The 27208-nt window shown below is 52.0% G+C and overlaps 1 protein-coding gene across 2 annotated transcripts; it reads left to right on the top strand.

The window, feature by feature from the left end:
- On the top strand, positions 1 to 27208 carry NUP214 (nucleoporin 214). Of its 2 annotated transcripts, XM_044269180.1 has the most exons (37): positions 4 to 360; positions 768 to 963; positions 1089 to 1240; positions 1509 to 1707; positions 1782 to 1852; positions 3103 to 3163; positions 3331 to 3434; positions 3551 to 3657; positions 3755 to 3821; positions 4369 to 4495; positions 5920 to 6081; positions 6355 to 7039; positions 7518 to 7687; positions 7784 to 7878; positions 10510 to 10581; positions 10659 to 10808; positions 12446 to 12604; positions 12692 to 12795; positions 13476 to 13649; positions 13742 to 13827; positions 15324 to 15407; positions 15577 to 15846; positions 15924 to 16082; positions 16169 to 16268; positions 16767 to 16839; positions 17983 to 18070; positions 18447 to 18522; positions 18762 to 18829; positions 19768 to 19917; positions 19997 to 21508; positions 21595 to 21665; positions 22755 to 22911; positions 22987 to 23133; positions 25628 to 25799; positions 26384 to 26538; positions 26626 to 26650; positions 26959 to 27208. In XM_044269180.1, the coding sequence occupies exons 1-37, from the start codon at positions 319 to 321 to the stop codon at positions 26993 to 26995; spliced, it is 6327 nt and encodes a 2108-aa protein (XP_044125115.1). In that variant the 5' UTR covers positions 4 to 318; the 3' UTR covers positions 26996 to 27208. The 2 variants fall into 2 exon arrangements, with proteins under 2 accessions (XP_044125116.1, XP_044125115.1); XM_044269181.1 differs by lacking the exon at positions 22987 to 23133 and having other exon boundaries at positions 1 to 360.

Below are 27208 nucleotides of genomic sequence, written 5' to 3'. Positions count from 1 at the left end.
CTGCCACCTGCTGGAGGTTTTCGTTATAACCAGTATAAACAATACTGCCACCTGCTGGACACACTAGGGAGGGTTATGGCCGGAGAATCTCCCCGAGGCGGGCGAGGCCCCGTACAGCAGCATCCCGCAGCCCCCTAACCCGGAGCCCCGCTTCTTTCCGCCCGCGCTCACGGTACTCAGCCGCCCTATATCGCGGTCGGAGGCGGAGGAGGAGGCCGTCGCCGCCGGGTCGCAGGGCCGATGACGTAGGCGGTTCGCCACGCGCGCATTTACTGCGTCACTCCGCGACGTTTTTGGGCGCTAATTGTGAGAGTCTCAATGGAGGATGATACAGATGTCCCTCAGGAAAGGGAAACCAAGGTAACCGGGGGCCCCCAGAAGTTAGGGCCCGGACCTCTGACGCCCGGGCTGGCTGATATAGGCTTATACCGCCAGAGATAAGCGGCGCCCCCTTTTCCTGACTGATAACTCTGCCCCCCACCCACCTACAGGAGGCGCCGTCACCCCCAGAACGCCCTCCTCACCGCTGCTTTATATACCTTTACTCCTTTATATGCGTTTCCTCATCTCTGCTTGCTGTCAGTGAATGTAGAACTCTTTCTTTACATCCAGTAACCCCCTCCTGACCCTGTACTTCTCGCAGCAGAGGTTTTGTTCCCGTAGCGTCCAGTGTAGACGGTCCTCAAGCAGCTGATGTGCCCTGCGCTGATGGTTTGTTACAGTGTGTCAGTCCTGAGAACTTTAAAGATTATTATATTTTTTTATAGGATTTCCAGTTCCGTCAACTGAAAAAGAAACGGATCTTCCCGGCGCCGCCGGATCTGCCCAAGGAGCGCTCGAATCTTCTGGCTGTCTCCAACAAACATGGCTTCCTGTTTGCAGGCGGTCCGACCGGGCTGAAGATTTTCCGGACAGATGATGTCCTCGTCCCAATTAACCCAGGGGAGGACCCCAATAAAATCGGTAGGAGGAAGAATGAATGACTGGTTTCTTAAAGGGACGGTACATGCTGGTGCATCTTGCTGCCTAAGATGGCGGCACCCCTTTTAATGCTTCTTGTAGCTAATAAAGTTTTTCTTGTTGAGCAGAGGCGGCTCCTCCGGGGATTGAAGTACCGACGAGGCATCGGGTGCACCACGTGGCCCTGAGCTCTGACAACCTCACCCTGTCTGTCTGCACGTCGTCCGCTGACTGCGGCTCCTCCATCGCCTTCTATGACATCCGAACGCTTGTGGGCGAGGTACGCCCTACACCCCGACTGAGGGCAACCACACGTGCTATTGGCTAGGAAAAGTCACATGACTGCTGGTTTCTGTTCCGCGGGGGGGGAGATGCATTTAATGCAGGGGTCTGCAACCTATGGCGCTCCAACCGTTGTGACACCACAACTCCCATTATGCCCTGAGAGGCTGCGGCTCTAAGAGCATACTGGGAGTTGTAGTTGTGCACCAGCTAGAGAGGCACAGGCTGCAGATGCCCGATCTCATGGTCAGTCCTGTCTCTTGCAGTCCAAGCAGCCGAAGGAAGCCTTCACCTCCCAGCCGCTCTCCAGGGAACCCGGCAGTTTTGTCACAGATCTAAAGTGGAACCCCGTGGTGTCCAACATGGTGGCGGTGTGCCTCAGTGACGGCAGCATCTGTGTGTTCCAGGTCACTGACGCCGTCCTTTTGTATGCCAGTCTGCCAGCCTCACTGGGCGTGACGTGTGGTGAGTGATGATGAAAATGACCCAGAAAGCGGAGCCGTAAAAAACTCTAAAACCTGTAATGTCGTCTTCTGCAGTGTGCTGGAGCCCGAAGGGGAAGCAACTGGCCGTGGGCAAACAGAACGGGACAGTGGTGCAGTACGTCCCGGTAAGTGCTTTATACTATACTCCAGAGCTGCACTCACTATTCTGCTGGTGCAGTCACTGTGTACATACATTACTTATCCTGTACGGATCCTGAGTTACATCCTGCATTATACTCCAGAGCTGCACTCACTATTCTGCTGGTGCAGTCACTGTGTACATACATTACTTATCCTGTACTGATCCTGAGTTACATCCTGTATTATACTCCAGAGCTGCACTCACTATTCTGCTGGTGCAGTCACTGTGTACATACATTACTTATCCTGTGCTGATCCTGAGTTACATCCTGTATTATACTCCAGAGCTGCACTCACTATTCTGCTGGTGCAGTCACTGTGTACATGCATTACTTATCCTGTACTGATCCTGAGTTACATCCTGTATTATACTCCAGAGCTGCACTCACTATTCTGCTGCTGCAGTCACTGTGTAGATGCATTGCTTACCCTGTACTGATCCTGAGCTACATCCTGTATTATACTCCAGAGCTGCACTCACTATTCTGCTGGTGCAGTCACTGTGTACATACATTACTTATCCTGTACTGATCCTGAGTTACATCCTGTATTATGCTCCAGAGCTGCACTCACTATTCTGCTGGTGCAGTCACTGTGTACATACATTACTTATCCTGTACTGACCCTGAGTTACATCCTGTATTATACTCCAGAGCTGCACTCACTATTCTGCTGGTGGAGTCACTGTGTACATACATTACTGATCCTGTACTGATCCTGAGTTACATCCTGTATTATACTCCAGAGCTGCACTCACTATTCTGCTGCTGCAGTCACTGTGTACATACATTACTTATCCTGTACTGATCCTGAGTTACATCCTGTATTATACTCCAGAGCTGCACTCACTATTCTGCTGCTGCAGTCACTGTGTAGATGCATTGCTTACCCTGTACTGATCCTGAGCTACATCCTGTATTATACTCCAGAGCTGCACTCACTATTCTGCTGGTGCAGTCACTGTGTACATACATTACTGATCCTGTACTGATCCTGAGTTACATCCTGTATTATACTCCAGAGCTGCACTCACTATTCTGCTGGTGCAGTCACTGTGTACATACATTACTTATCCTGTACTGATCCTGAGTTACATCCTGTATTATACTCCAGAGCTGCACTCACTATTCTGCTGGTGCAGTCACTGTGTACATACATTACTTATCCTGTACTGGTCCTGAGTTACATCCTGTATTATACTCCAGAGCTGCACTCACTGTTCTTCCTCTTTCAGACCCTGGAGGAGAGGAAGGTGATCCCTTGCCCCCCGTTCTACGAGTCGGACCCAGTGAAAGGTAAGTCTTGTATCGTTCACTTTGTGTGCAGGAGGTAGGTCAGTGATGCCTCCTGTCACCAGAGCGCCCGCTGCATAATGCTACAGACCTGAGACGTCTTACAGCTGAGGGTTTGTCACAGTTGCATGCCATGCCTGGGTAATACGTGTCGTTGTGTGTGATTTCAGTGCTGGACATCCTCTGGGTCAGCACGTACGTCTTTGCGGTGGTGTACGCGGCTGCTGATGGATCCCTGGAGACCTCCCCCCAGCTCGTCATGGTCTTGCTTCCGGTGAGTCCGTCTTGCATCTCCTGCAGGGTGTCATGGCCGCCTTTATTCTGGTGATTTGTGGGGGGTGGCGCCTCCTGTGGTCGATCTGCCAATAACCGCGTTCTTCTGTGATGCAGAAAAAGGAGGAGAGGCGAGGAGAACGCTTCCTGAACTTCACGGAGACCTGCTACAGCAGCTGCAACGAGCGGCAGCACCACTTCTTCATGAATTACATCGATGACTGGTACGTTGCCAGCTGTACACCCCGGGCGCCTGCCGCCCAGCCTGGCACAAAGCTGGCATCAGGAGTCCTCACTGACAGATCTCTTCCCTTCTCTTAGGAACGTTCTTCTCGGGGCATCGGCGGCTTCCATAGAAGTCAGTGTGATTGCCAGGCTGTCTGATCAGGTACGGATTTGCCGGTGCCCGTCCCCCCTTCCTCTGGGTGGGCACTCTTCGAAGATGGGAAGTGGGTGCAATGGTGCCTAGCTCATGAAATAGCTCCACATGTCATGGGTGTGTATACATTTGCAACCAAAAAGCATCAAAGAAAAAGCTAAACTTTGCAACTAGTCTTCATAAGAAAAAGAGAGATCTCCCGTTTTGTGCACACAGCTTCTATGCATAACTATGTGTCTCCATAGCTACAGACGACACGTGCATCCTTGTAATCTGATCCTGCGGTCATGTGTCCCCCCCCCTTCTTGGAGGAGTATAGGATTGCAGGGTTAATGTCAGATTACACAGATTTGTTCTTAGTCTGCATGGGAGCTGTAGACCCAAAACGGCAAATTTAACTTTTTTTTTTTTATCAATTGATGTGTTGTTGCAATGAAATAATTGATTGCGGAAGTATACACGCCCAGAATAGGACGGTTCATGCCCCCCGGGGTGATAGAGTTGCCCGTCTGGAGCCTCGTTGTGTCGCTGATCTCACCCGCTGATCTCCCTTCAGAGCCTGTGGGAGCTGTGGTTACTGGAAGACTCCAGCCGAGCAGAGCTGCCGGTGACTGATAACAGCGAGGACACGCTGCCCATGGGGGTTGTGGTCTCCTACACCAGCCAGCTGAGCGTCTTTATCAGTACGTACCTCTCGCCGCATGAGCCGCGTGCAGCACGATAAGAGCCGCTATGGCCGCCGACGGAACGGGGAGACCTGGAGCCTGCAGTGCTTAAAGGGGTTACATCACCTTAGACATGGGTGACACCAGTGTCCGGTGCGGGGCCCACCTCTAGGACTCGCTGCTATCTACAGAAGAGCCCCCCAGAGTGAAGGAGAGCGCACTGTACATGCGCGACCACCTCTCCATTCACTACTCTGGCAGTTATAAAAATACCTATGGAGGGGTGACCGCGCGTATACGGTGCGCTCTCCTTCTCTTTGGGGGGTCTTCTGTAGATAATAGCAGGTCCTAGAGAAAAATAAAATTGGGGTGAGGGAGGGGGTGCCTTTCACTAAAGAAAAAGGGCTACATGATGTAGGAGCAAGGTCCCAGCAGCACAGAGGATTTCAGGAGAGGAGTGCGCTGATCTTGTGGAGATCACAGGCTGAGCGTTACATAGTGGAAGGAGCAGGGTCCCCAGCAGCACAGAGGATTTCAGAAGAGGAGTGTGCTGATCTTGTGGAGGTCACAGGCTGAGCGTTACATAGTGGAAGGAGCAGGGTCCCCAGCAGCACAGAGGATTTCAGGAGAGCAGTGTGCTGATCCTGTGAAGGTCACAGGATGAGAGTTACATAGTGGAAGGAGCAGGGCCCCAGCAGCACAGATGATTTCAGGCACGGAGTGTGCTGATCTTGGGGAGGTCACAGGCTGAGAGTTACATAGTGGAAGGTGCAGGGTCCTCCCAGCAGCACAGAGGATTTCAGGAGAGGAGTGTGCTAATCTTGTGGAGGTTACAGGATGAGAGTTACATAGTGGAAGGAGCAGGGTCCCCAGCAGCACAGAGGATTTCAGAAGAGGAGTGTGCTGATCTTGTGGAGGTCACAGGCTGAGCGTTACATAGTGGAAGGAGCAGAGTCCCCAGCAGCACAGAGGATTTCAGGAGAGGAGTGTGCTGATATTGTGGAGATCACAGGCTGAGAGTTACATAGTGGAAGGAGCACAGTCCCAGCAGCACAGATGATTTCAGGAGAGCAGTGTGCTGATCCTGTGAAGGTCACAGGATGAGAGTTACATAGTGGAAGGAGCAGGGCCCCAGCAGCACAGATGATTTCAGGCACGGAGTGTGCTGATCTTGGGGAGGTCACAGGCTGAGAGTTACATAGTGGAAGGTGCAGGGTCCCAGCAGCACAGAGGATTTCAGGAGAGCAGTGTGCTAATCTTGTGGAGGTTACAGGATGAGAGTTACATAGTGGAAGGAGCACGGTCCCAGCAGCACAGAGGATTTCAGGAGAGGAGTGTGCTGGTGGAGGTCAGACTGGGGGTTTCAGAGGGGGGGCGGTTGTTGACCTCCTGCTTTATCGCTTATTTCTGCCCCTTTGACGCTCTCGGTTTCTCCCGTGCAGGTGAGGAGAAGATTTTGCCCCCCACTCCGGTCCTTCTGCTGCTTTCCACCGACGGGGTCCTTTGTCCCTTTCACATGATTAACTCCAACGAAGGATCAAAGTCTTTGACGGTAATACCGGAGCGAATTCCTGCGGCGGGAGAACGACTCGTTAAAGCTGCAGGTATTGGCGCTGTCTGTACTGTGAGTGAGGCCTGTCCGTGTGCGTCTCCTGCGGCGGCATTATGGAGGGACGCGATCACATGACGGTCCAGTTTTAACACCCGTACACCTGGTTTGTGTGTATCCTGGGTGACGGATCACGTGACCGCGTCTCGCCAGTGATGATTAAGGACTTTGGCCGAGCAATGCAGTTTTCTATTAGAACCCAGGATTTGATGTTTTGCGGTTGGCGATGGCCGTGTGGTAATGTAACGTGTCCTTGTTGTGTTTGCAGCGTCCTTCTCCGCCGCTCCCGGACCCGCCGTTGCTAACCCTCCTCCACTTGGTGCAGTTAGCGGCAGTGCTACTAATGCATCTTTTGCTGGGCTCCCTGGAAAATCGACTGCCCCGACCTTCGGCCTCCCGATAAATCCTCCGGCTCCTGCCTTCGCCGTGCCCGCTGCTAATGTGTCTGTGAAATCTCCAGCCGCTGCCCCTGCTTTCCCGCTGCCCGCTGTTACTGGCTCTACAAAACCCACCGCGGCCGCCTTCAGCTTCTCCGCTACCCTCCCCGGGAAGCCTCAGTCTACTTCTGCTTTCACCCTGTCTTCCTCCAGCCTCCCTAACAACCCTCAGACGGCTCCCTTCGGTTTCGGCATGCCTGCTAATTTTTCTTTCAACCCTCAGGACAGTTCATTTGCAGGCCGACCTCAGTCCTCGCCCGCTTTTAGTGTCCCCTCTGCCAGCCTTCCTGTACCCGCCCCAGCCAGCTCTTTTTCTGCTTTGTTTGGTGCTTCAGTCGGAGCCCCAAGCTTTCACAAGCCGCCAGGGGCCCCAGTGTCTTCCTTCACCTCGGAGCTGCCTGGAGGCGCTTTTGGGGCAGCAACGTCAAACTCTGAAAACTCTGGTAGTTCTACCCAAGCTGCAGAATCCGGTGCCCAACCAGCGCCATCCTCTGTCCGGGTGAACCTGAAGGACAAGTACGTGCAACTCGCCGACATTACAAAGACCTGAAAAAGCTGTTCACTGGTCACTATTACATGTTTGTATTGTGGGGTGGGTAGAGCTTCCCCCTAGTCAGTCCTTGCTCAACCTGCGGCCCTGCAGCTGTTGCAAAACTACAAGTCCCAGCATGCCTGAACAGCCTACAGGTATCATCGTACAGAAGGGCATTGTGGGAGTTGAAGTTTTACAACAGCTGGAGGGCCGCAGGTTAAGCATGCCTGTCCTAGACTACCAGAAAAGCAGCTGTTGGCCCCTTCACTGCCATTCACCACCAGGGATGCAGGCATTAACCCTACACCACTAGAAAAGCAAGAATTATCCTGCAGCTACCCTACACCACCAGGGAAGTAGACGTGAACCCCCGCCACTACCCTACACCACCAGGGAAGGTAGAATTAACGTATACATTCTGACCCTCTGTGTATGTTTAACTTTCTCTCCTTGTCGGCTCAGATTTGGTGCAGTGGACAGCGCTCAGCCTAAGCCAAGCTTCGCCCCAAGCGCTCCAGGCTTCTCCTTTGCCCCTCCAGCCAAGACCACAACCCCGACAGCTCTGGGAGGCAACGTTCCCATGTCCGCTCCATCCCAATCCACGGGGACTCACAGCAGGCCGTTTTCTGCTGGTAAATAAAGCTGCGTTAGGCCTGTGTCTTGCCACCTGGAGCGCAATGTGTTAATGTATGATGGTATTTTGATGATCTCCGTTATTATCCTTGCAGTCTCGCAGTCAGGACAGAGCGCTCCCCCACAACCAGCGATGGCCCAGAAGACAGCTCGGGTATTACCAGGGGCAGCAAAGCAAGCACCACCTCAGGTATCTCCCTCTATGGGGTAAAACGAGCACCTAAATCAGTCATGGTGGCTCAATGCCGTTCCCCGGCCTGAAATGGCTGATAACAGGGGGCAATAGACTGTATTCTCCTGTCCTACAGTCATCCTCCCCTGAAATGGCTGATAACAGGGAGCAATAGTCTATTCTCCTGTCCTACAGTCATCCTCTCCCCTGAAATGGCTGATAACAGGGAGCAATAGACTGTATTCTCCTGTCCTACAGTCATCCTCCCCTGAAATGACTGATAACAGGAGGCAATAGACTGTATTCTCCTGTCCTACAGTCATCCTCTCCCCTGAAATGGCTGATAACAGGGGGCAATAGACTGTATTCTCCTGTCCTACAGTCGTCCTCTCCCCTGAAATGGCTGATAACAGGGGGCAATAGACTGTATTCTCCTGTCCTACAGTCATCCTCCCCTGAAATGGCTGATAACAGGGAGCAATAGTCTATTCTCCTGTCCTACAGTCATCCTCTCCCCTGAAATGGCTGATAACAGGGGGGCAGTAGACTGTATTCTCCTGTCCTACAGTCATCCTCTCCCCTGAAATGGCTGATAACAGGGGGCAATAGACTGTATTCTCCTGTCCTACAGTCATCCTCTCCCCTGAAATGGCTGATAACAGGGGGCAATAGACTGTATTCTCCTGTCCTACAGTCATCCTCCCCTGAAATGGCTGATAACAGGGAGCAATAGTCTATTCTCCTGTCCTACAGTCATCCTCTCCCCTGAAATGGCTGATAACAGGGGGCAATAGACTGTATTCTCCTGTCCTACAGTCATCCTCTCCCCTGAAATGGCTGATAACAGGGGCAATAGACTGTATTCTCCTGTCCTACAGTCATCCTCTCCCCTGAAATGGCTGATAACAGGGGGCAATAGACTGTATTCTCCTGTCCTACAGTCATCCTCTCCCCTGAAATGGCTGATAACAGGGAGCAATAGACTGTATTCTCCTGCCCTACAGTCATCCTCTCCCCTGAAATGGCTGATAACAGGGGGCAATAGACTGTATTCTCCTGTCCTACAGTCATCCTCTCCCCTGAAATGGCTGATAACAGGGAGCAATAGACTGTATTCTCCTGTCCTACAGTCATCCTCTCCCCTGAAATGGCTGATAACAGGGAGCAATAGACTGTATTCTCCTGTCCTACAGTCATCCTCTCCCCTGAAATGGCTGATAACAGGGAGCAATAGACTGTATTCTCCTGTCCTACAGTCATCCTCTCCCCTGAAATGGCTGATAACAGGGGGCAATAGACTGTATTCTCCTGTCCTACAGTCATCCTCTCCCCTGAAATGGCTGATAACAGGGGGCAATAGACTGTATTCTCCTGTCCTACAGTCATCCTCTCCCCTGAAATGGCTGATAACAGGGAGCAATAGACTGTATTCTCCTGCCCTACAGTCATCCTCTCCCCTGACATGGCTGATAACAGGGGGCAATAGACTGTATTCTCCTGTCCTACAGTCATCCTCTCCCCTGAAATGGCTGATAACAGGGAGCAATAGACTGTATTCTCCTGTCCTACAGTCATCCTCTCCCCTGAAATGGCTGATAACAGGGAGCAATAGATTGTATTCTCCTGTCCTACAGTCATCCTCTCCCCTGAAATGGCTGATAACAGGGGGCAATAGACTGTATTCTCCTGTCCTACAGTCATCCTCTCCCCTGAAATGGCTGATAACAGGGGGCAATAGACTGTATTCTCCTGTCCTACAGTCATCCTCTCCCCTGAAATGGCTGATAACAGGGGGCAATAGACTGTATTCTCCTGTCCTACAGTCATCCTCTCCCCTGAAATGGCTGATAACAGGGGACAATAGATTGTATTCTCCTGTTCTACAGTCATCCTCTCCCCTGAAATGGCTGATAACAGGGAGCAATAGACTGTATTCTCCTGCCCTACAGTCATCCTCTCCCCTGAAATGGCCGATAACAGGGGGCAATAGACTGTATTCTCCTGTCCTACAGTCGTCCTCTCCCCTGACATGGCTGATAACAGGGGGCAATAGTCTGTATTCTCCTGTCCTACAGTCATCCTCTCCCCTGACATGGCTGATAACAGGGGGCAATAGACTGTATTCTCCTGTCCTACAGTCATCCTCTCCCCTGAAATGGCCGATAACAGGGGGCAATAGACTGTATTCTCCTGTCCTACAGTCATCCTCTCCCCTGAAATGGCCGATAACAGGGGGCAATAGACTGTCTTCTCCTGTCCTACAGTCATCCTCTCCCCTGAAATGGCTGATAACAGGGGGCAATAGACTGTATTCTCCTGTCCTACAGTCATCCTCTCCCCTGACATGGCTGATAACAGGGAGCAATAGACTGTATTCTCCTGTCCTACAGTCATCCTCTCCCCTGAAATGGCTGATAACAGGGAGCAATAGACTGTATTCTCCTGTCCTACAGTCGTCCTCTCCCCTGAAATGGCTGATAACAGGGGGCAATAGACTGTATTCTCCTGTCCTACAGTCATCCTCTCCCCTGAAACGGCCGATAACAGTTGGGCAATAGACTGTATTCTCCTGTCCTACAGTCATCCTCTCCCCTGAAATGGCTGATAACAGGGGACAATCACAATGTCACCATATTTTGTCTCTTGCAGCCGGTGGTGAGTGGATCGTTTGATAAATCCGTGGACAGTAAAGATCCTATTCACAATGGAATTAAAGAGGAGGCAAGTACTTTGGGCGGTGGATGGGTGAAGGTTTTCAGTGGCCTCATTTATCTAGATATGTGTCTTTGTGGGGTCAGATTGCTCACTTTCAGAAGGAGCTGGATGACCTCAAGTTGCGGACGGCGAAGGCTTGCTTTACCGTAGGGACGGAGGATGAGATGAGGCAGCTGAGGACCGAGTGTGATGATCTCCATTCCTTCCTTCTGGAAATCCAGGAAACCACTAAGGTAGCAATGGACAGATTTGGGGTGTTGTCTCTGCACATAGTTAGAGGGGGGGCGGGGGGGGGTCACATCCCCTGCAGGTTTATTATTAGAATCACTTCAAATTCCCGCAATATAAGTTATACCATTTTCTCATATGCTTTCTGTATCTAGTTCTCAGTTTTCAAGATCTCTGCTTGCTGTCATTCAAAAGGAGCCTTCATTGATTTCTTCCAGTAGATTAAATGTGATGGAGGCTCCAGTGCCCGTTACAAGGTGCCGCTCTGCACCTGTACGGAGACATATCTCTGGAGAACTAGAAGTTAGTAGGCTCCGAATATTTGCTGAAATACAATGCTGATTAGATATCTATTTGGGGGGAGGGGGGTTCAGCAACGAGCGCCTGTGCATCTTTTTATGGCGGTTATTAAGGGACCTTATTCACAGTTCAGTGTAGACCCATGCCAGGTAGGGAGGGGGTCTAATAACAGCCTGGCTCCAAGGGCTGGGATCAGAGGAGGAGAGGGTCTAATGACAGCCTGGCTCCTGCTCCAACGGCTGGGATCAGAGGAGGGGGTCTAATGACAGCCTGGCTCCTGCTCCAACAGCTGGGATCAGAGGAGGAGGAGGGGGTCTAATGACAGCCTGGCTCCTGCTCCAACGGCTGGGATCAGAGGAGGAGGAGGGGGTCTAATGACAGCCTGGCTCCTGCTCCAAGGGCTGGGATCAGAGGAGGAGGAGGGGGTCTAATGACAGCCTGGCTCCAACGGCTGAGATCAGAGGAGGAGGGAGGGGGTCTAATGACGGCCTGGCTCCTGCTCCAACGGCTGGGATCAGAGGAGGAGGAGGGGGTCTAATGACAGCCTGGCTCCTGCTCCAACGGCTGGGATCAGAGCAGGAGGAGGGGGTCTAATGACAGCCTGGCTCCTGCTCCAACTGCTGAGATCAGAGGAGGGGGTCTAATGACAGACTGGCTCCTGCTCAAACGGCTGGGATCAGAGGAGGAGGAGGGGGTCTAATGACAGCCTGGCTCCTGCTCCAACGGCTGGGATCAGAGGAGGAGGGGGTCTAATGACAGCCTGGCTCCTGCTCCAACGGCTGGGATCAGATGAGGAGGAGGGGGTCTAATGACAGCCTGGCTCCTGCTCCAACGGCTGGGATCAGAGGAGGTGGAGCGGGTCTAATGACAGCCTGGCTCCTGCTCCAACGGCTGGGACCGGAGGAGGAGGGGGTCTAATGACAGCCTGGCTCCTGCTCCAACGGCTGGGATCAGAGGAGGAGGAGGGGGTCTAATGACAGCCTGGCTCCTGCTCCAACGGCTGGGATCGGAGGAGGAGGAGGAGGGGGTCTAATGACAGCCTGGCTCCAAGGGCTGGGATCAGAGGAGGAGGGGGTCTAATGACAGCCTGGCTCCTGCTCCAACGGCTGGGATCAGAGCAGGAGGAGGGGGTCTAATGACAGCCTGGCTCCTGCTCCAACGGCTGGGATCAGAGCAGGAGGAGGGGGTCTAATGACAGCCTGGCTCCTGCTCCAACGGCTGGGATTCCAGATGTTAATCATTGCTCCCTCAGTGCATATGAGGATTCACACCTTAGGGTTGACAGCATTGTTCATCCTGGCCCCCACTGGACCCTAATTTATCTATTTTTTTTTTCTTTCAGTCGCACCATGGAGATATCGGCTGTCTGAAAACTACCGTTCTGGAAGGATTGGCCAATGCTGAGAGTGCGCTAGAGCAAAAGGAGCGGTTAAGTGACCCTGTATACCGCCGTCTTTTATATAAGAAGCCCCTGGACCCCAAGAGCGAGGCCCAGATGCAGGTAAGGCTGGAGAGGGTTGAGGCTCAGTGCCAGTCACCATATGGCAGGGGCCCGCACATCCACAAACCTCTTGTCCATCTTCTGCAGGAGATTCGCAGGCTCCACCAGTACGTAAGGAATGAAGTTCAAGGCGTGAGCGATGTCCTGGACCTGGAGTGGGACCGCTTTGTGGAATCCGAGAGAAAACAAAAGTGCGTGGTCATCGGCCTCCTATGTGAGGGTGGAGGGGGGGGGGGGGCAGTTAAAGGGGTTGTGAGAGGAAAAATACCAACAAATATATGTGCTCTAAGCTTAAGGGGTTTTCTAGAAGTTCAATGCGGATGAATTATCCTCAGGTAGGTAATCACCAATATCAGATCGCAGGGGCACAACCCCCAGCATATCGCCTGCTGACATCACCCTCTTCCTAGGCCAGCGACATCACGTTCACAGCTCAGCCTCATTCTAGTGAATGGGCCTGATGTGCCATACTAAGCACAGCCACTGTCCAATGGAAGGCGCTATGCTTGGTATGATATGAGGAGGCCGTGGCGATCATGGAGCGTGCCTCCTCTACAAATAGCTGATCCGCAGTGGTGCCCGGAGTCAGATCCCCACCGATCACATACTGATGATCCATCCTGAGGACAGGCCATCAATGTCCAACTCCTTCACAGTCCCTGCACAGCTGGATTCCAATGCATGGGCCATGCTGCAGTTCCTGCCATGAATGTGCTATACTGGTGCTGCACCTCTTCAGGGTCCCACCACTGTAAGATGGGCTCACCCCTTTAACAGTTGGTTCCCAGGACTACCCTGAGGTTAGCGCATCATCTGAAGGTCTTCCTGGTCTTTGCTGACGGGGCCCCTCCCTGTGCTCTGGTGTTAATAGGGGATATGCCGTATCGGACCGCGAGACGCTGTTTAATACCCTGGCTAATAACCGGGAGATCATCAACCAGCAGCGGCAGCGTCTGAACCAGCTGATGGACAGTCTGTACCACCTGCGTCTCTACAACTGCACCTCGAAGTGGAAAGTGACGAGCGACGAATCCTCCTACTGCAGGTGAGAGGAGCCACGAGCCACAGCGAGACCTCAGCCTGCCCTCCGGAAATGGCCTTTGTGCTGATGTTGTCGCTGCTTTTTTATTTTTACAGCCACGATGTGGAGATAGAAAGCCTACAGGACACTCTGTCAAAGACCATGATAGATACCACGATCAAGCTGGCGCCGAAGCTTCCACGTAAGCACAAATCTACGATGTGGGAGACATGGGGGTCATTTATTAAGAAATATACACCACTTTTTTGTTTATGTAAGGGAGCGTGGCGTGGGTGACGAGGAAGGCGGGCCAGCCGTTCCGTCTCATTTACCACGTCAGTTTATGGCGTGGAAAATGGTCTTAAGCTATGCCAACAAGTAAGCTGGCGTAGTTTAAACCATGTCAGAACCAAGCGCCAAAGTCCTGTAGAGGCTGGCGCATCAGGGTTATTAAGACCACCGTATAAATGGCCGGTGTTTATAAATGACCCTGGGTATATCGCGTGATCCCTCCCTGACTGGAAATGGCAGTCTAATCGTATCACATGACCCATGAGCAGCTGATGGATGAAGAGTGGTCATGTGATTAATCATGTGACTTCTCAGCTTTGTAATGTGCTTTATTCTCAGCCCCTCATTTCGCCAGATGGAGGGGCTCTACAGAGGGGATCATTGTTCCCACCAGTATGCGGTATGGTACTGGTGGGTTTATTTCAGTAGGTCTGTCATAACTAACCATTTAAAATGTTTGGACAGAATAAAAAAAAAAACATGGCTGCTTTCTTCCAGGAACAGCGCCAAATCTCTCCGCTGGTTGTGTGTGGTATTGCAGCTGAGTCCTATTCACATCAGTAGGGCCAAGCTGCAGTACAGGACACAGCCTATAGACGTGGGTGGCTCTGTTCCTGGAAGAAAACGGCCATTTATTTCTAACACCGGACAATCCCTTTAAAGGGCTTCTCTCGCATCAGCAAATGGCATTCATCATGTAGACACCGTTAATACAAACCACTTACTAATGTATTGGGATTCTCCATATTGCCTTCTTTTGCTGGCCTAATTCATGTTTCCATCACGTTAAACGCGGCTCATATCCATGGTCATGACCACCCTGCAATCCAGCAGCGGTGGTCATGCTTGCACAGTTTAGGAAAAAGCCCTGTCCTATGCGTACTCCCACTGTCCTGGCCACCAGCGAGAATGGCACCTTTTCCTATAGTGTGCAAGCGCGACCACCGCTGCTGGATTGTAGGGTGGTCGTAACACCTGGAAACGAGCTGTGTATAATGTGATGGAAAAATGAGTCAATGCAATATGGAGAATCACAATACATTAGGAAGGGCCTTGGATTATGTGCATTTACTTTATAAATGCCATTTGCTGAAGTCTGACAACCCCTTTAACTTGCACTTTGCCAGTCATAATGGTTCTGAATGCCCTGAACAATAAAATGCTAATTTTTGTGTTAAAGGCATTGTCCAGGTTTAGAAAAACATGGCTCGCCTTGGCTGTAGGTTGTGCCAGGTATTACAGCTCTATCGACATGCATGAGCTGCAATACTACACACAACCTGTGGAGAGGTGTGGTGCTGTTTTTGGAAGAAAGCAGCCATGTTGTTTTTTTCCTAATCTTGGACACCCCTTTTAGTGGTGGCAGTGACACATTGACCTTTACTAACATTTCTTCTTTTTTTGCAGCCAAGTTATCTCCAGTGAAGCAGAATCAACTTAGAAATTTCCTCACTAAGCGGAAGGTGCCGCCGGTTAGATCGCTCGCTCCAGGTACATAGCATTAGTCAGTGACTACCATGGCCGGGCCTGGGATTCATTCCGTCCTGTGTAACCTCTGGGGATAGATCAGTAATACTTGCATTTGTCCCATCCGGTTGGGGAACGCCCCTCTCTTGTAGCTGTCCTGCTAGTGTCCTATTTTATTTTCTCCGTATTTCAGCCAACCTCTGCCGCTCCTCCTTCTTGAACCCAAGTTACATAGAAGATCCGGACGACGTCAGTTCTTCATCTTCCCTGTCAGAAGCGACAGATACTCAGGGGGGACTGTCAGAGCCAGTAAGACGGGAGACTCCACCGCCGGAGCCCTCCCCTGTGCGAGCCGTGCGTCACGCCCCTGTTACACGCACAGTCTCCCTGCAGCCAGGATTTGTGACACCAGCTCCTCAGCTTGGAAAGGTTCAGCTGAGCTCTGGACCCTTCACCAGCACTCGTACGTATTTGGTGAAGTAAACGCTGGTCTGTTAATAGTGCAATGTGGAAAGTTAACGCATGCTCCTCTCCATCCAGCTATGGTATCTGTGTCTTCAATGAGTGTCATCCCGCAAGGAGCCGACAGCACAATGCTAGCCACCAAGACCGTGAAGCACGGAGCACCGACCGTCCCTGCAGCACAAGCAGCAGCCAACGCCGCCATGAGGAGGCAGCAGGTGACCAGCCTGGCGCCAGGTACCCTGAACCATCCCTTTTAAATATTCACACGTCGCTCCGGCTTTATTGCTGATCAGCGTATGTCGCCTTGCTTTTTCCTGCAGCCGCACTCACTGAATCCACCTTGCAAACTGTACCCAAAGTAGTGAATGTGAAAGAACTGAAAGGGAATGGGCCCGGACCGAACATTCAATTAGTCATGGCGTAAGTAACAATGACCGTTCCTGCCTGCAGGTGGCAGCACGACAACTGTTCATTCAGCCGACCCCATAGAACTGGGGTCAGCAACCTCCGGCACTCAAGGTGTTGTGAAACTACATCTCCCATCATGCACACTTGGCTGTTTTCTGAAGTGAAAGTAGCATGCTGGGAGTTCTGAAGGTTGCTGATCCCTGCCATAGAACATTGCAGTCTTTGACTCCATCGATGAGACGATCAGTGATCGCCTGTTATTCTTAGTCCGTACATTTTCTCTGCAGCAGCAACTGCTAGAGAAATGTCTCACATTCAGATAGCAGATTTTGTGGATGGGCCAGGTCTGCCAAAACGAGAGATGATCTTACTTGGTGCCCCTTATGGAGCCAGTGTGGTGACGTCCATGTTTACCTTTATAGAGTGAAGACATGGGATCGGCAGAATACAGATGTCACTTGCTCTCTGTACATGTTGCTTCTTGATCTAATCTCTCTTTTACCCCTTCAGGCCCACCAACCCGCAGTCCGTCGCTCATGCTAATAACCAGGCAAACAAAGCTGCCGCAGTCCAGGCTAAACAGGTACCAAACCGTGAACTGCTGGAATAGCGTCCTTCTCAAAATGTGAAATGTGAAGCCTTAAAGCAGTATTGAGGAAGTATCGCTAGGATATGTCACCACTTAAGGGTCATATCCCCCACGATCTTGAGACAGAAGAGGCCTCAGTGTTGTGGCCGGACCAGAGCGCTCTCTCCATAGAAGTGAGTGGGACGCACCGCGCATGACCGGCCACCTCTCCCATTCACTTCTATGGGCCCGACGGAAATAGCCAAGCCAGTGCTCTGCTATTTTCGGCGACCCCATAGAAAATGAATGGAGGGCAGCTGCGCATGCGCAGTGCGCTCTCCACCACTTTCAGGGCTCCGTTCTCGATATAGGTGCTTATCCTAGCGATATGCCCCCATTGTCTGTGATGAGACAACCCCTTTAATGCTGCTTTCCCTCCACTGTTTTTCCTGGCACACCGGCGCCCCAGCCACCCACTGTGCAGGGAGCTGCGGCGCCATTTATTGAAGTGGTGATGGCTGCAGGTACCCATAAAGTCAGTGTCTGGGAAGGGGCTGAAGCAGTACGCCAGCAGTGCAGACACATTCTTAGGCCTCCTGCACATGAACGTGTGTGCCCCGTGGCCGTGCTGCGGGCTGCAATGCACTAACACCCACCGTGGGGCAGCCGCAGCGGATCGCAAAAAGATAGGACATGTTCTATCTTTTTGCGGAATGGACGTACAGGACGAAACCCCAGGGTTCCGTGCTTCCGTTCCACACCATTCTGCATCTCCAGATTTGTGGACCCATTGAAGTTAATGGGTCCACATCTGTGATGTGGAATGCACACGGAACAGTGCCCGTGTGGGTCCACAATACGGCAGCGGGACACCTACTGTCGTGTGCAGGAGGCCTTAGGATCAGTGGAGGTCACACAGGTTGGACCACCACTAGTCATAAAATGATGGCGTTCCCTACACTCCTGAAGCTGCTTATCTTTCCTGGTAACAAAGGATTAGATCTGGACACATCCAACCTTGTTTCCTCCTCGGTCAGACGCTGCTGCTGCCTGGAGTGACATGGTGGGGTGTCAGATTCCGTCCTCCAGATGTATGGAGTCTGATGGATAAGTCTTGTCCCGTTGGTTTGATTCTCATTACAGTTGTCTTACTTCCAGGTTCCTCCCTCTGGCGGGTTGAAAGTTGCTCAGGCTCCATCTGGCGCTCCCCAGCCAGGACCAGGGTTGGCACCCAGCAGGGTGATGGGTGAGTTGGCTGATGACCTCGGTGATGATTATTCTGACATGAGGAACGGAATAACCCTTATTATGCTTTGATACATTGTTTCCATAGCATGCAGCTTCTCTGCAGAGCTCTTTGTCTCCGTGGTAACAGACTACACAGAATCCACTGTAGTCTGATCCTTCAGTCGGGTGTTACTCCTCTCTTTACTAACCTACAGACGTATACAAAGGAGTGGAGTAATCTTGGAAGCGCATCACTCCGAGTTGTATGCTTCTTCTTTCTCATCAGCACTCCTTACAGACTAGTGTCATATCCCGTGTCCTGCGCTGGTTGAATAGCATGCATACCCTCTAAGACCTCATCCACTTGATAATGGCGCTGCTCTTGTTTTCTGTAGGCCCCGCAGCCCCTTCATCTTCCAACATGGCAGCCGGTGCCCCTGGCAACAAAGGGTTCCAGTTTTCTTCTCCCAGGTTTGTGTATTTATCATTGTGCCCTCCAGTCGGACAGTTTGAACCGCTTAAATATGACCGCTTGGCTGGAACAGTTTTGGAGAGGACCAGCTGCTTCCTTACTCTTTTTATAAAGGGGTACTCTCCACATAGGACAAATCCACTTTATGTGGCTGGTCCCACAGCAGCATGATGCTAGGGTGCTCAGTCTGATCCATGAATTATTTCTAGTAATTATCTCTTGCTTGTTTGCTTTCTAGTATGTTCCCTGTCATCGCCGCCGCCACCACGTCAGCACCCACCTCCACTTTCGGAAGCTTCGCCCCAGGTAACCTGTGCCTGCCCCCATACGGTCTTATCAAGGTTTAAATTTCTACAGCAGCTTTCTAAAAGCATTTGTTTCAATTCTTCAACCGTTTTCAAGATCTCGGCTTGCTGTCAGAATAGAAACATTTTTTGTTTACATTCAAAGACTAAGGCCGAATGCACACGACCGTGGAACACGGACGTGAGCGGTCCGTGGTATCCTGGCCTGGCATCCTGCTGAGAGCAGGAGCACACGGCGTCATTGGTTGCTGTGACGCCGTGCGCTTCCTGCCGCCGCTGCAGGTACGGTAATACACTGGTATGATCTAAACGAGTGTATTACTGTACTGCAGCGGCGGCACGAAGCGCACGGCGTCAGAGCAACCAAGGACGCCGTGCGCTCCTGCTCTCAGCAGGATGCCAGGCCGGGATACCACGGACCGCTCACGTCCGTGTTCCACGGTCGTGTGCATTCGGCCTAACAAGCGTTTCTCACACAAATGATTTGTTACAATGGATCCGTGTAAAATAACCTTCCGGCCCGGATCTTGAGGAGATTGCTTTTGCCTGCATTGACAAACTGCAACAAGCTTTTTAGTTGCAAACCTTCTGGGAACCATTTTCATGTGTCATTTGTGGCCAGTGCTGTCTGCTCGAGGGTTAATCGATTGCTTGGCGATGCAAAGGACATTGCCATCTTATATTGCCTTCCTTTCTGATGGGTGGGGACCGACCTCTGGTACAATCCCCCCCAGGGCTGCAGTGCTAGAGCACCTGATGTGTGGGGAACTGCATTGTGGCCCCATTAAAGTGATGGGGATGCAGCACTAAACCAGTTTGTTCTCAGGATCTGTGGGGGTCCCTGATGTCAGACCCCCAGCAGTTATAAAGTGACAATGCTCTAGATCTACAGTGTCAGACTCTCGGCTGCTGGAGTTTCTTGTCTTTTTTTTTTTCCAGGAAAGGAGTCTCATCAGCCTCCAGGTTTTACGGGTGCTCCCGGGATCAAGGCTCCCTTTGCCTCTGGGTCGGAGACGTCTATCTCATTCTTGTCATGTCTGCCGCCATCTTCTTCAGTTGAACCTATCACTCCTGCCCCTCACCTGCAGCGTAAGTCTCCTCGTGTGGGGATGTATTCAGGCTTGCACACGATCACTGGTAATTACTTTGTTTATCGTTCATATTTCAGACAAGGATACCACCCAGCCTGCAAACTTCATGAGTGCGGGAGGAATGAAGCAGCAGCTTGTCTCTCCGCCCAATATGTCACCTTCCATCTTGTCTGTGATGCCACCATCTCTAGCCCCTGCTGATTCCTCCACCAGCGCTAAGCCAGCATCACTGCAGGTACCAGTTGCTACGTCTGCAGCCTCAGCCACATCCCCTGCGGGGGAGACTCTAGGAAGCTTTTCTGGACTAAGGGTTGGTCAAGTCGAGGATGTATCCAAAGCTGCCCCATCTGCACCGCAAGGTGTCAGCTCCATGGTCAGTTCTTCAAAGCCTGGAGATCCAGCTTCAACTGCAGGTGCCTCTTCTGTGTTGAATGTCCCATTATTGGCCGGGATATTTAACCAAGGCGTCAAGTCTGGCTTCTCTTTTATGGCACCAGCCGGCTCAGCTCCTCCAGCCAGCGGTGCGCCCTCAGCCGTACAAGCTTCAGTAGCGTTTGGTTTCATGCCTACTATAACTGCGGCCCAGACACTTGCTGCTCCAATACCGGTGCCTTCTCCAGCTCCTGGAGCGTTTAGCTTAGATGTTAAACAGGCAGCGGGACCTGAAAAATCTGTTCCTGACTCTTTTGCTCCTTCTCAGTTGCAAGCACTTTTGGCTCAGCCAAGCGAGGGGGGTAAAGAAGCAGCACCAAGCCCAGCAGGTGACAGCACTGTGTCGACACCTGTGGCTGCCGCCTCTATACCTGCTGCAGACCCAAAGACATTGACTGTTCCCGTGTCCACATTTCCAGCCACCGTAAACTTGGGGCAAAATGCAGCCACCACTTCCACACCAGCAGTGGTTAGCCCTCTGACTGCTCCTGCCAGCACCAGTCTATCTTCTCCAGCTTTGGTCACTGCAGCTTCTTCAGGTGCACCCAGCACACAAGTCCCTTCAGGAGAAGGAGCCACCACTCCAGCTCCTGCATTTGTCCAGCCACCAGCTTCTGCAGCCCCCCCAGTCTTTGGTCAGAGCCCGGCACCTGCTTCAGCCCCTCTTCTGTTTGGTCAGCAGAGTAGCACCTCAACCACCACCTCTGAGTCTACCGCTCTGGCCTCTGCTTTTGGTTCCTCAGCATTTGGGGTGACCGAAGGAAGTGCAGGTTTCGGACAGCCGGCGTTTGGTCAGGCCGGGTCTTTCTGGCAAACCTCTCCCAGCTCTGCCAATGGCTTTTCCTTCAAACCATCCAACTTTGCGTCACAGCTGACCTTCAGCCAGACTCCCACCACTACTGCTGCAGGTAGTAGCAGCGGCGGGGGGCTGTTTGGGAGTTCTGCGACTACTAGCAGTGCAAATGCATTCTCCTTCGCACCGCAGTCCGGCAGCAGTACCTCCACGGCTGGAGGAGGTCTCTTTGGACAGAGCAGTGCTGCAGCGTTTGGGCAGGGCCCCTCCACCTTTGGTCAGACGACACCAGCCTTTGGCAGTGCGGGCTCCTCGGCTACAACTACGACGTCGTCTTCGGTGTTCGGCTTTGCACAGTCTGCAGGTGAGAATCGGCTGCTACTTCTGCTTCTCTCTGTATATCTAGGGCAGCACTAATCTGTGGGGTTTTTGTTTTTTCGCACACGCCAGGATTTCCGTCAAGTTCTTCAGGATCCATATTTGGCCAGTCTCAGAACACCGGTCCAAGTCTCTTCGCACAGGTACAGATTTAATGTCTGCCAGCAAAGGAGAAGTGTATGCAGATTAGGGATTATGTTTACCATGGTTTGTCCCTGTGATTGCCGCATGTAAGTGGCACATACCGAGCACCGAGCAACCTCCTACATTGGTAATGGCCAGAACTCTGCCCATGCAAAAAAAGGCCTTAGAGGGTATGATTACACTACGTTGTATGGCCAAATCCTCACCCCCAGCAAGTGTCAGTGATCAGTAGGTGGCCATACGTTTTCTCTACAAAGGCATCTGCAGGTCAAATGTAGTGTTACACGGCGGCCATTGGGCTGTAGATGCATTACACAGACTATCCGAAATGCTGCTGTTGGCGGGAGCTGTCTGCTCAGGGAGGTAGAGAGGGTCCCAACTGGGGATGTCCCATCTGATTTCATTGGGACCAACAACCTTCTTAAGAGGCCCAGAGCAGGGTGACGCCTTGCCCTAACGGGGCCCAGAGCAGGGTGACGCCTTGCCCTAACGGGGCCCAGAGCAGGGTGACGCCTTGCCCTAACGGGGCCCAGAGCAGGGTGACGCCTTGCCCTAACGGGGCCCAGAGCAGGGTGACGCCTTGCCCTAACGGGGCCCAGAGCAGGGTGACGCCTTGCCCTAACGGGGCCCAGAGCAGGGTGACGCCTTGCCCTAACGGGGCCCAGAGCAGGGTGACGCCTTATATACAGTCCAGTACCAGGCAGAGCCCACGTTATTAAATCTTCCTCTCCCGGGCCCCAGCATTTAACCCTCTGTTCACATTTTGACTTTGTTAAAGGGTTGTTGAGGACTAGAAAATCATGGCTTCCGTCTTAGTCACAGCTCCACGCTGGTCCCTGGGTCTCCTGGTATTGCATAGAGATTGTGGCTAAAATGCTAAACCACACACTACCTGTGGGGCACCATTTTTTCTCTAGTCCTGCACATTCCCTTTTAGGGTCCTGGTATTTTTATGGCGAGAGTAGTTGCTCTGCAGTGGGGATTCTTGCTGTTCAAAATGCCAGAAATCTGACGACCCCCATTATAATTCAGAGTCGTTGCGGCTTCTGACCCTGATTCTTCTATATCCATATGTTTGTGTCCTTCAGTCCTCGTCCTCCTCCGGGAGCCTGTTTGGTGCAAGCAGCGGTGCTAGCGGAAGTGGGGGCTTCTTCAGTGGTCTTGGAGGCAAACCCAGCCAAGAAGCGGCTAACAAGAATCCCTTCGGATCAGCCGATGCAGCGTTTGGCGCCTCCGGCTCCTCCAGTGAGTACCGGTCCTGATTGTTTGTGCGACTTCCCTTCAGGTCGCTCTTCTGACTCGGTTCCCCCCGTCTCGCAGACGCCAGCAGCCTGTTTGGTAACAGCGGGGCCAAGTCTTTTAGCTTTGGTGGCGGCTCAACAATTGGAGAGCAGAAGTCAGGAACGTTTAGCGCTGGAGGAAGTGTGGCCTCTCAGGGGTTCGGGTTCTCCAGTCCCAGCAAAACCGGTAATGGCAGCACCAGGGGCGTCCTGCGATTCTCCTCCGTATGAGTGCACCCCTCCAGTCACATAGGAAGGAATAGACAGACCTGCGCTGATGAGGCACTGAAACTCTGCACAGATGCTGACCATTAGAAGCCGTAGAATTCGGGTCCCACTCCTGGTTTCTGTAAAGGCAGAACTTCTTTCTATGTGCATGCCGAGGAGGCAGGTTCTCAGTAGTGTCCCGTCAGAGCTCTGCTGCGTGATGGCTGCCCCTTTTCCCCTCTCACAGCATGCTGTGTAATGCACACAGAGGCAGAGGTGCTGCAGCGCATCCCCCACCTCCATCGAGTCTGCTGAATGGGGAGCGGATGCTGCTTTCCTCTAATAACCCTTTATGATAAAGAAGTTCTATACAAACGCTTTCCCTACAATATTTCAGTCCTTCATGATGGTCCCTGCTCTGTGCAGACTTGCTTCAGCATCTGGTGGCTCTTTGGCGAGTGTCGGTGCCTTGTGTTACCCTCTGCCTGACATTCTGGGCAGATCTGTAAGCTAGCGGACACTGAGGCACTGTGACAGCCGCTGAGGAGCCGCCGTGAGGTGCCACAGACCATGGACATTGCATTAAATTTCCATGGTTAAGTTCCACTGGACAGTCGGGAGATAGACCGTGTCGTTGCTCCCCATTGCCCTTCATGTGGCATCCATTATGAGTGGTTTTAGTGTCCCTCCCCCACTTCCCTCATACTGCCGGAAGGTGGTCTCGCGCGTCATATGCATCTTCAGTTGTCTGATTTATTAATAGCCGTACACTGGGTAAATTATTTGCATTTCATGTAATATGGCGGCTTCCTTTCTGTTATGTTGGTGGCTGACCGTGTCTTGTGGCAGTGGATTTGTATTATAAGCCAAAGAAAAATTCAGGCCCCTCCCCTCACTCAGGCTCCTCCTCTCTCAGGCTCCTCCTCTCACTCAGGCTCCTCCTCTCACTCAGGCCCCTCCCCTCACTCAGGCTCCTCCTCTCGCCTCAGGCCCCCCCCCTCTCACTCAGGCTCCTCCTCTTGCCTCAGGCTCCTCCTTTCGCTCAGGCTCCTCCCCTCAGTCTGGCTCAGTTTCTTGCAGTTATCATTTGTGCCTTGTAATGGCAAAACTGACCTCCTACTAGGGCCCCTTTCACACGAGCAAGTTTTCCGCGCGGGTGCAATGCGTGACGCGAACACATAGCGCCCGCACTGAATCCTGACCCATTCATTTTAATGGGGCTGTGCACATGAGCGTTTTTATTTTTATTTTTTTAACGCTTCAGTTCTGCGTTGCGTGAAAAACGTAGCATGTTCTATATTCTGCGTTTTTCACTCAGCCCTGGCCCCATAGAAGTGAATGGGGCTTCAGAGAAAACACATTGCGTCCGGAAGCTAGTGCGGATACAATGTGTTTTTTCATGGATGGTTGCTAGGAGATGTTTGTAAACGCGTCAAAACGCATTGCACCCGCGCGGAAAAAACTGAACGCAATCGCAGACAAAACTTGCTTGCAAAATAGTGCGAGTTTCACTGAACGCATCCGGACCTAATCTGTCACGCTCGTGTGAAAGAGGCCGAAGCGTGTAACCATTCGTCAGTCCGAACAATCACGGCTGCAGTTTAAAGCATGGAGGACGGAGTAACAGCCTGAGTCTAACTCGGGCTCCTAACCAACAATGTAGATGAGCTGGAGTCAGAATCCCTATACCGCAGGGTAAAGGCCATATGTTGTCGACCAATCGGACCCAGACTCTCCGTGATGACCGTACAGTAGTCCCTTTATGTTGAGGGGTCTATGAGCAAACCAGATGATTTCCACTTGTCGTTCAGCTGAAGCTCCCTGCTTGCCTCCTCTAAGATCTCTGCTTGCTTTCTGTGAATGGCATCATTTGTGTTACTATCCAGAAGTTGAAAATCCCATCCTGGCCTAATACTTCTCACAGCTGGGGGTCTGTTACATAGTATCCATACTCTGCAGCACAACTCTGTATTCTGTCCTGGACGTTTGTTACAGTGTATCGGTGCATCAGGATTGTCTGTACTTGATATAATTGTAACAAATCCTCAGCTGCAAGAAATAGGAAGTCCTAACGGGTTTTCAGCCTCTGGATGTAAACAAGAATGTTTCTTTTTACTGACAGCAAGCATCGGTCTTGAAAGTGACAGGGAACTAGTGCACAAAAAATCCTTAGTCTTTTTTTTGTAGACCCTCCAACAAGATACTGGAAGCCGCCATCCATCCCTCTTACCGCGTAGCAGCTCTAGTTGCACCCCCCCCCCCCCCATACGTGGCGCTGCCCCTTCCCTGTGTTGTATCTGCCTCCCGCGGTCTGGTCCTCTGGTTGATGTAGTCCGCATAGTGTGTGTTTACGGCGCCCCCTGCTGGATCGTGCCTGCATTGTACTACTGCTCTTGCCTGCCACTACCGTGCATGTGATGTATATTCCCTTGTCTCTCCCCTCTTTTTTTCCTTCTTGCCCCTGTTTTGCTCAGGTGGGTTCGGCGCTGCTCCGGTGTTTGGCAGCCCTCCAACCTTTGGGGGATCCCCTGGATTTGGAGGGACGCCAACATTCGGCACAGCCCAAAGCTTTTCTAGCCCTCTGGGCTCGACTAGTGGCAGAGTGTTCGGGGAAGGTACGGCGGCCGCTACCACGGGAGGATTCGGGTAAGAACTGATTTTACTTTGCCTTTTAATAAAGCTCCATGACCATGAGGGGCTACAGGGAGAGGGATGTGGGTCACAGTGCTGGTGTAGTACTTCTACCTGTAACATTATAGGTGACATAGTGAGGGTTATACTGCAGTCCTATGTAACATCACAGATGACACACGGTGAGGGTTATACTGGTGTATTATCTGTTCTGCCTGCAGTCCTATGTAACATTAGAGATGACACACTGTGAGGGTTATACTGGTGTAGTGTCTTTTCTACCTGCAGTCCTATGTAACATGATAGGTGACACACGGTGAGGGTTATACTATAGTCCTATGTATCACTATATATGACACACGGTGAGGGTTATACTGGTGTAGTGTCTTTTCTATCTGCAGTCCTATGTAACATTACAGATGACACACGGTGAGGGTTATACTGGTGTAGTACCTTTTCTACCTGCAGTCCTATGTAACATGCTAGGTGACACGGTGAGGGTTATGATGCAGTCCTATGTAACATTACAGATGACACCCGGTGAGGGTTATACTGGTGGTGTAGGCTGTCCTCACTTCTTCTCCGGTCTCCTCCTACAGGTTTGGAAGCGGTGGCTCCTCGTTCGGCAGCATGGCCACTCAGAATGCCCCATCCTTTGGCGTCCTCTCTCAGCAGGGCAGTGGCTTTGGCAGCCAAAGTAGCGGCTTTGGGTTTGGTCCTGGCAGCAGCGGGCCAGCGCCTGGAAGCAGCGGAGGTAAGTCGTCCAGCTCTCCCCCCCCCCCCCCCCCCCCTGTGCCTTCTGTCACGGGCTGACAGTAACCGGTGTCCTTCTGCTTTGCAGGTTTCTCATTTGGCGCCACAAACCAGTAAGTATACCCAGAATGTGAAGATGAGACGTCGCTGCCCGTGGACTGACACGTGGGGCCCCTACACATCAGATGAACGGGGGAGGGGATCAGGCTGTTGGATTTCAACATGGGCAGTGCTTTTTTGGCAGGGAAATGAGCTGCTTCTACTAGAGGGGTCTGAAGGTGAAGGACTTCCACCATAGTCATGTATGATTGGTGTCCATTTCCGATGTGACAGTTGCACCTAACGGCCCCTGTAGAAAGGCTTTATTGTGGAGCAGCGCTCCTCTTCACCTACTCACACCGCCATGTTTCCTGTCTCGCAGGTCTTCATCAGCATTCGGCGGAGGCTGGAGGGGCTGAGAGAACCAAGACGTGCAAGAGGAAGATGACTCGTTTCCTTTGGTTTCTGTTTTTGCTTCTTCACAGCGCCGCCCCCCCTCAGTGGATATGTTCTGCATTTGTAACCCCCCCCCCCCCCCTCCAAATCATCTGTTACAACATGTTTTACTGAGGACTTTCCATGTTTATTAAATGGTTTCCTTTACTTATTATATTAAAGTAGAATTGTCTTTT

The sequence above is a fragment of the Bufo gargarizans genome, chromosome 9 (genome assembly GCF_014858855.1).
Source record: "Bufo gargarizans isolate SCDJY-AF-19 chromosome 9, ASM1485885v1, whole genome shotgun sequence".
NCBI lineage: Eukaryota > Metazoa > Chordata > Amphibia > Anura > Bufonidae > Bufo > Bufo gargarizans.
The sequence above is the reverse complement of the archived record's forward strand: the minus strand, read 5'-3'. Positions and strand labels throughout refer to the sequence as shown.

Excerpts from the sequence above, each read along its gene's own strand:
- NUP214 (XM_044269180.1), top strand. The coding sequence starts at position 319 with ATGGAGGATGATACAGATGTCCCTCAGGAAAGGGAAACCAAG. Across the intron at positions 16,083-16,168 it reads GGTGACCAGCCTGGCGCCAG|CCGCACTCACTGAATCCACC; the intron begins GTACCCTGAACC and ends TTTTTCCTGCAG. Across the intron at positions 19,918-19,996 it reads TCCTGCCCCTCACCTGCAGC|ACAAGGATACCACCCAGCCT; the intron begins GTAAGTCTCCTC and ends TTCATATTTCAG.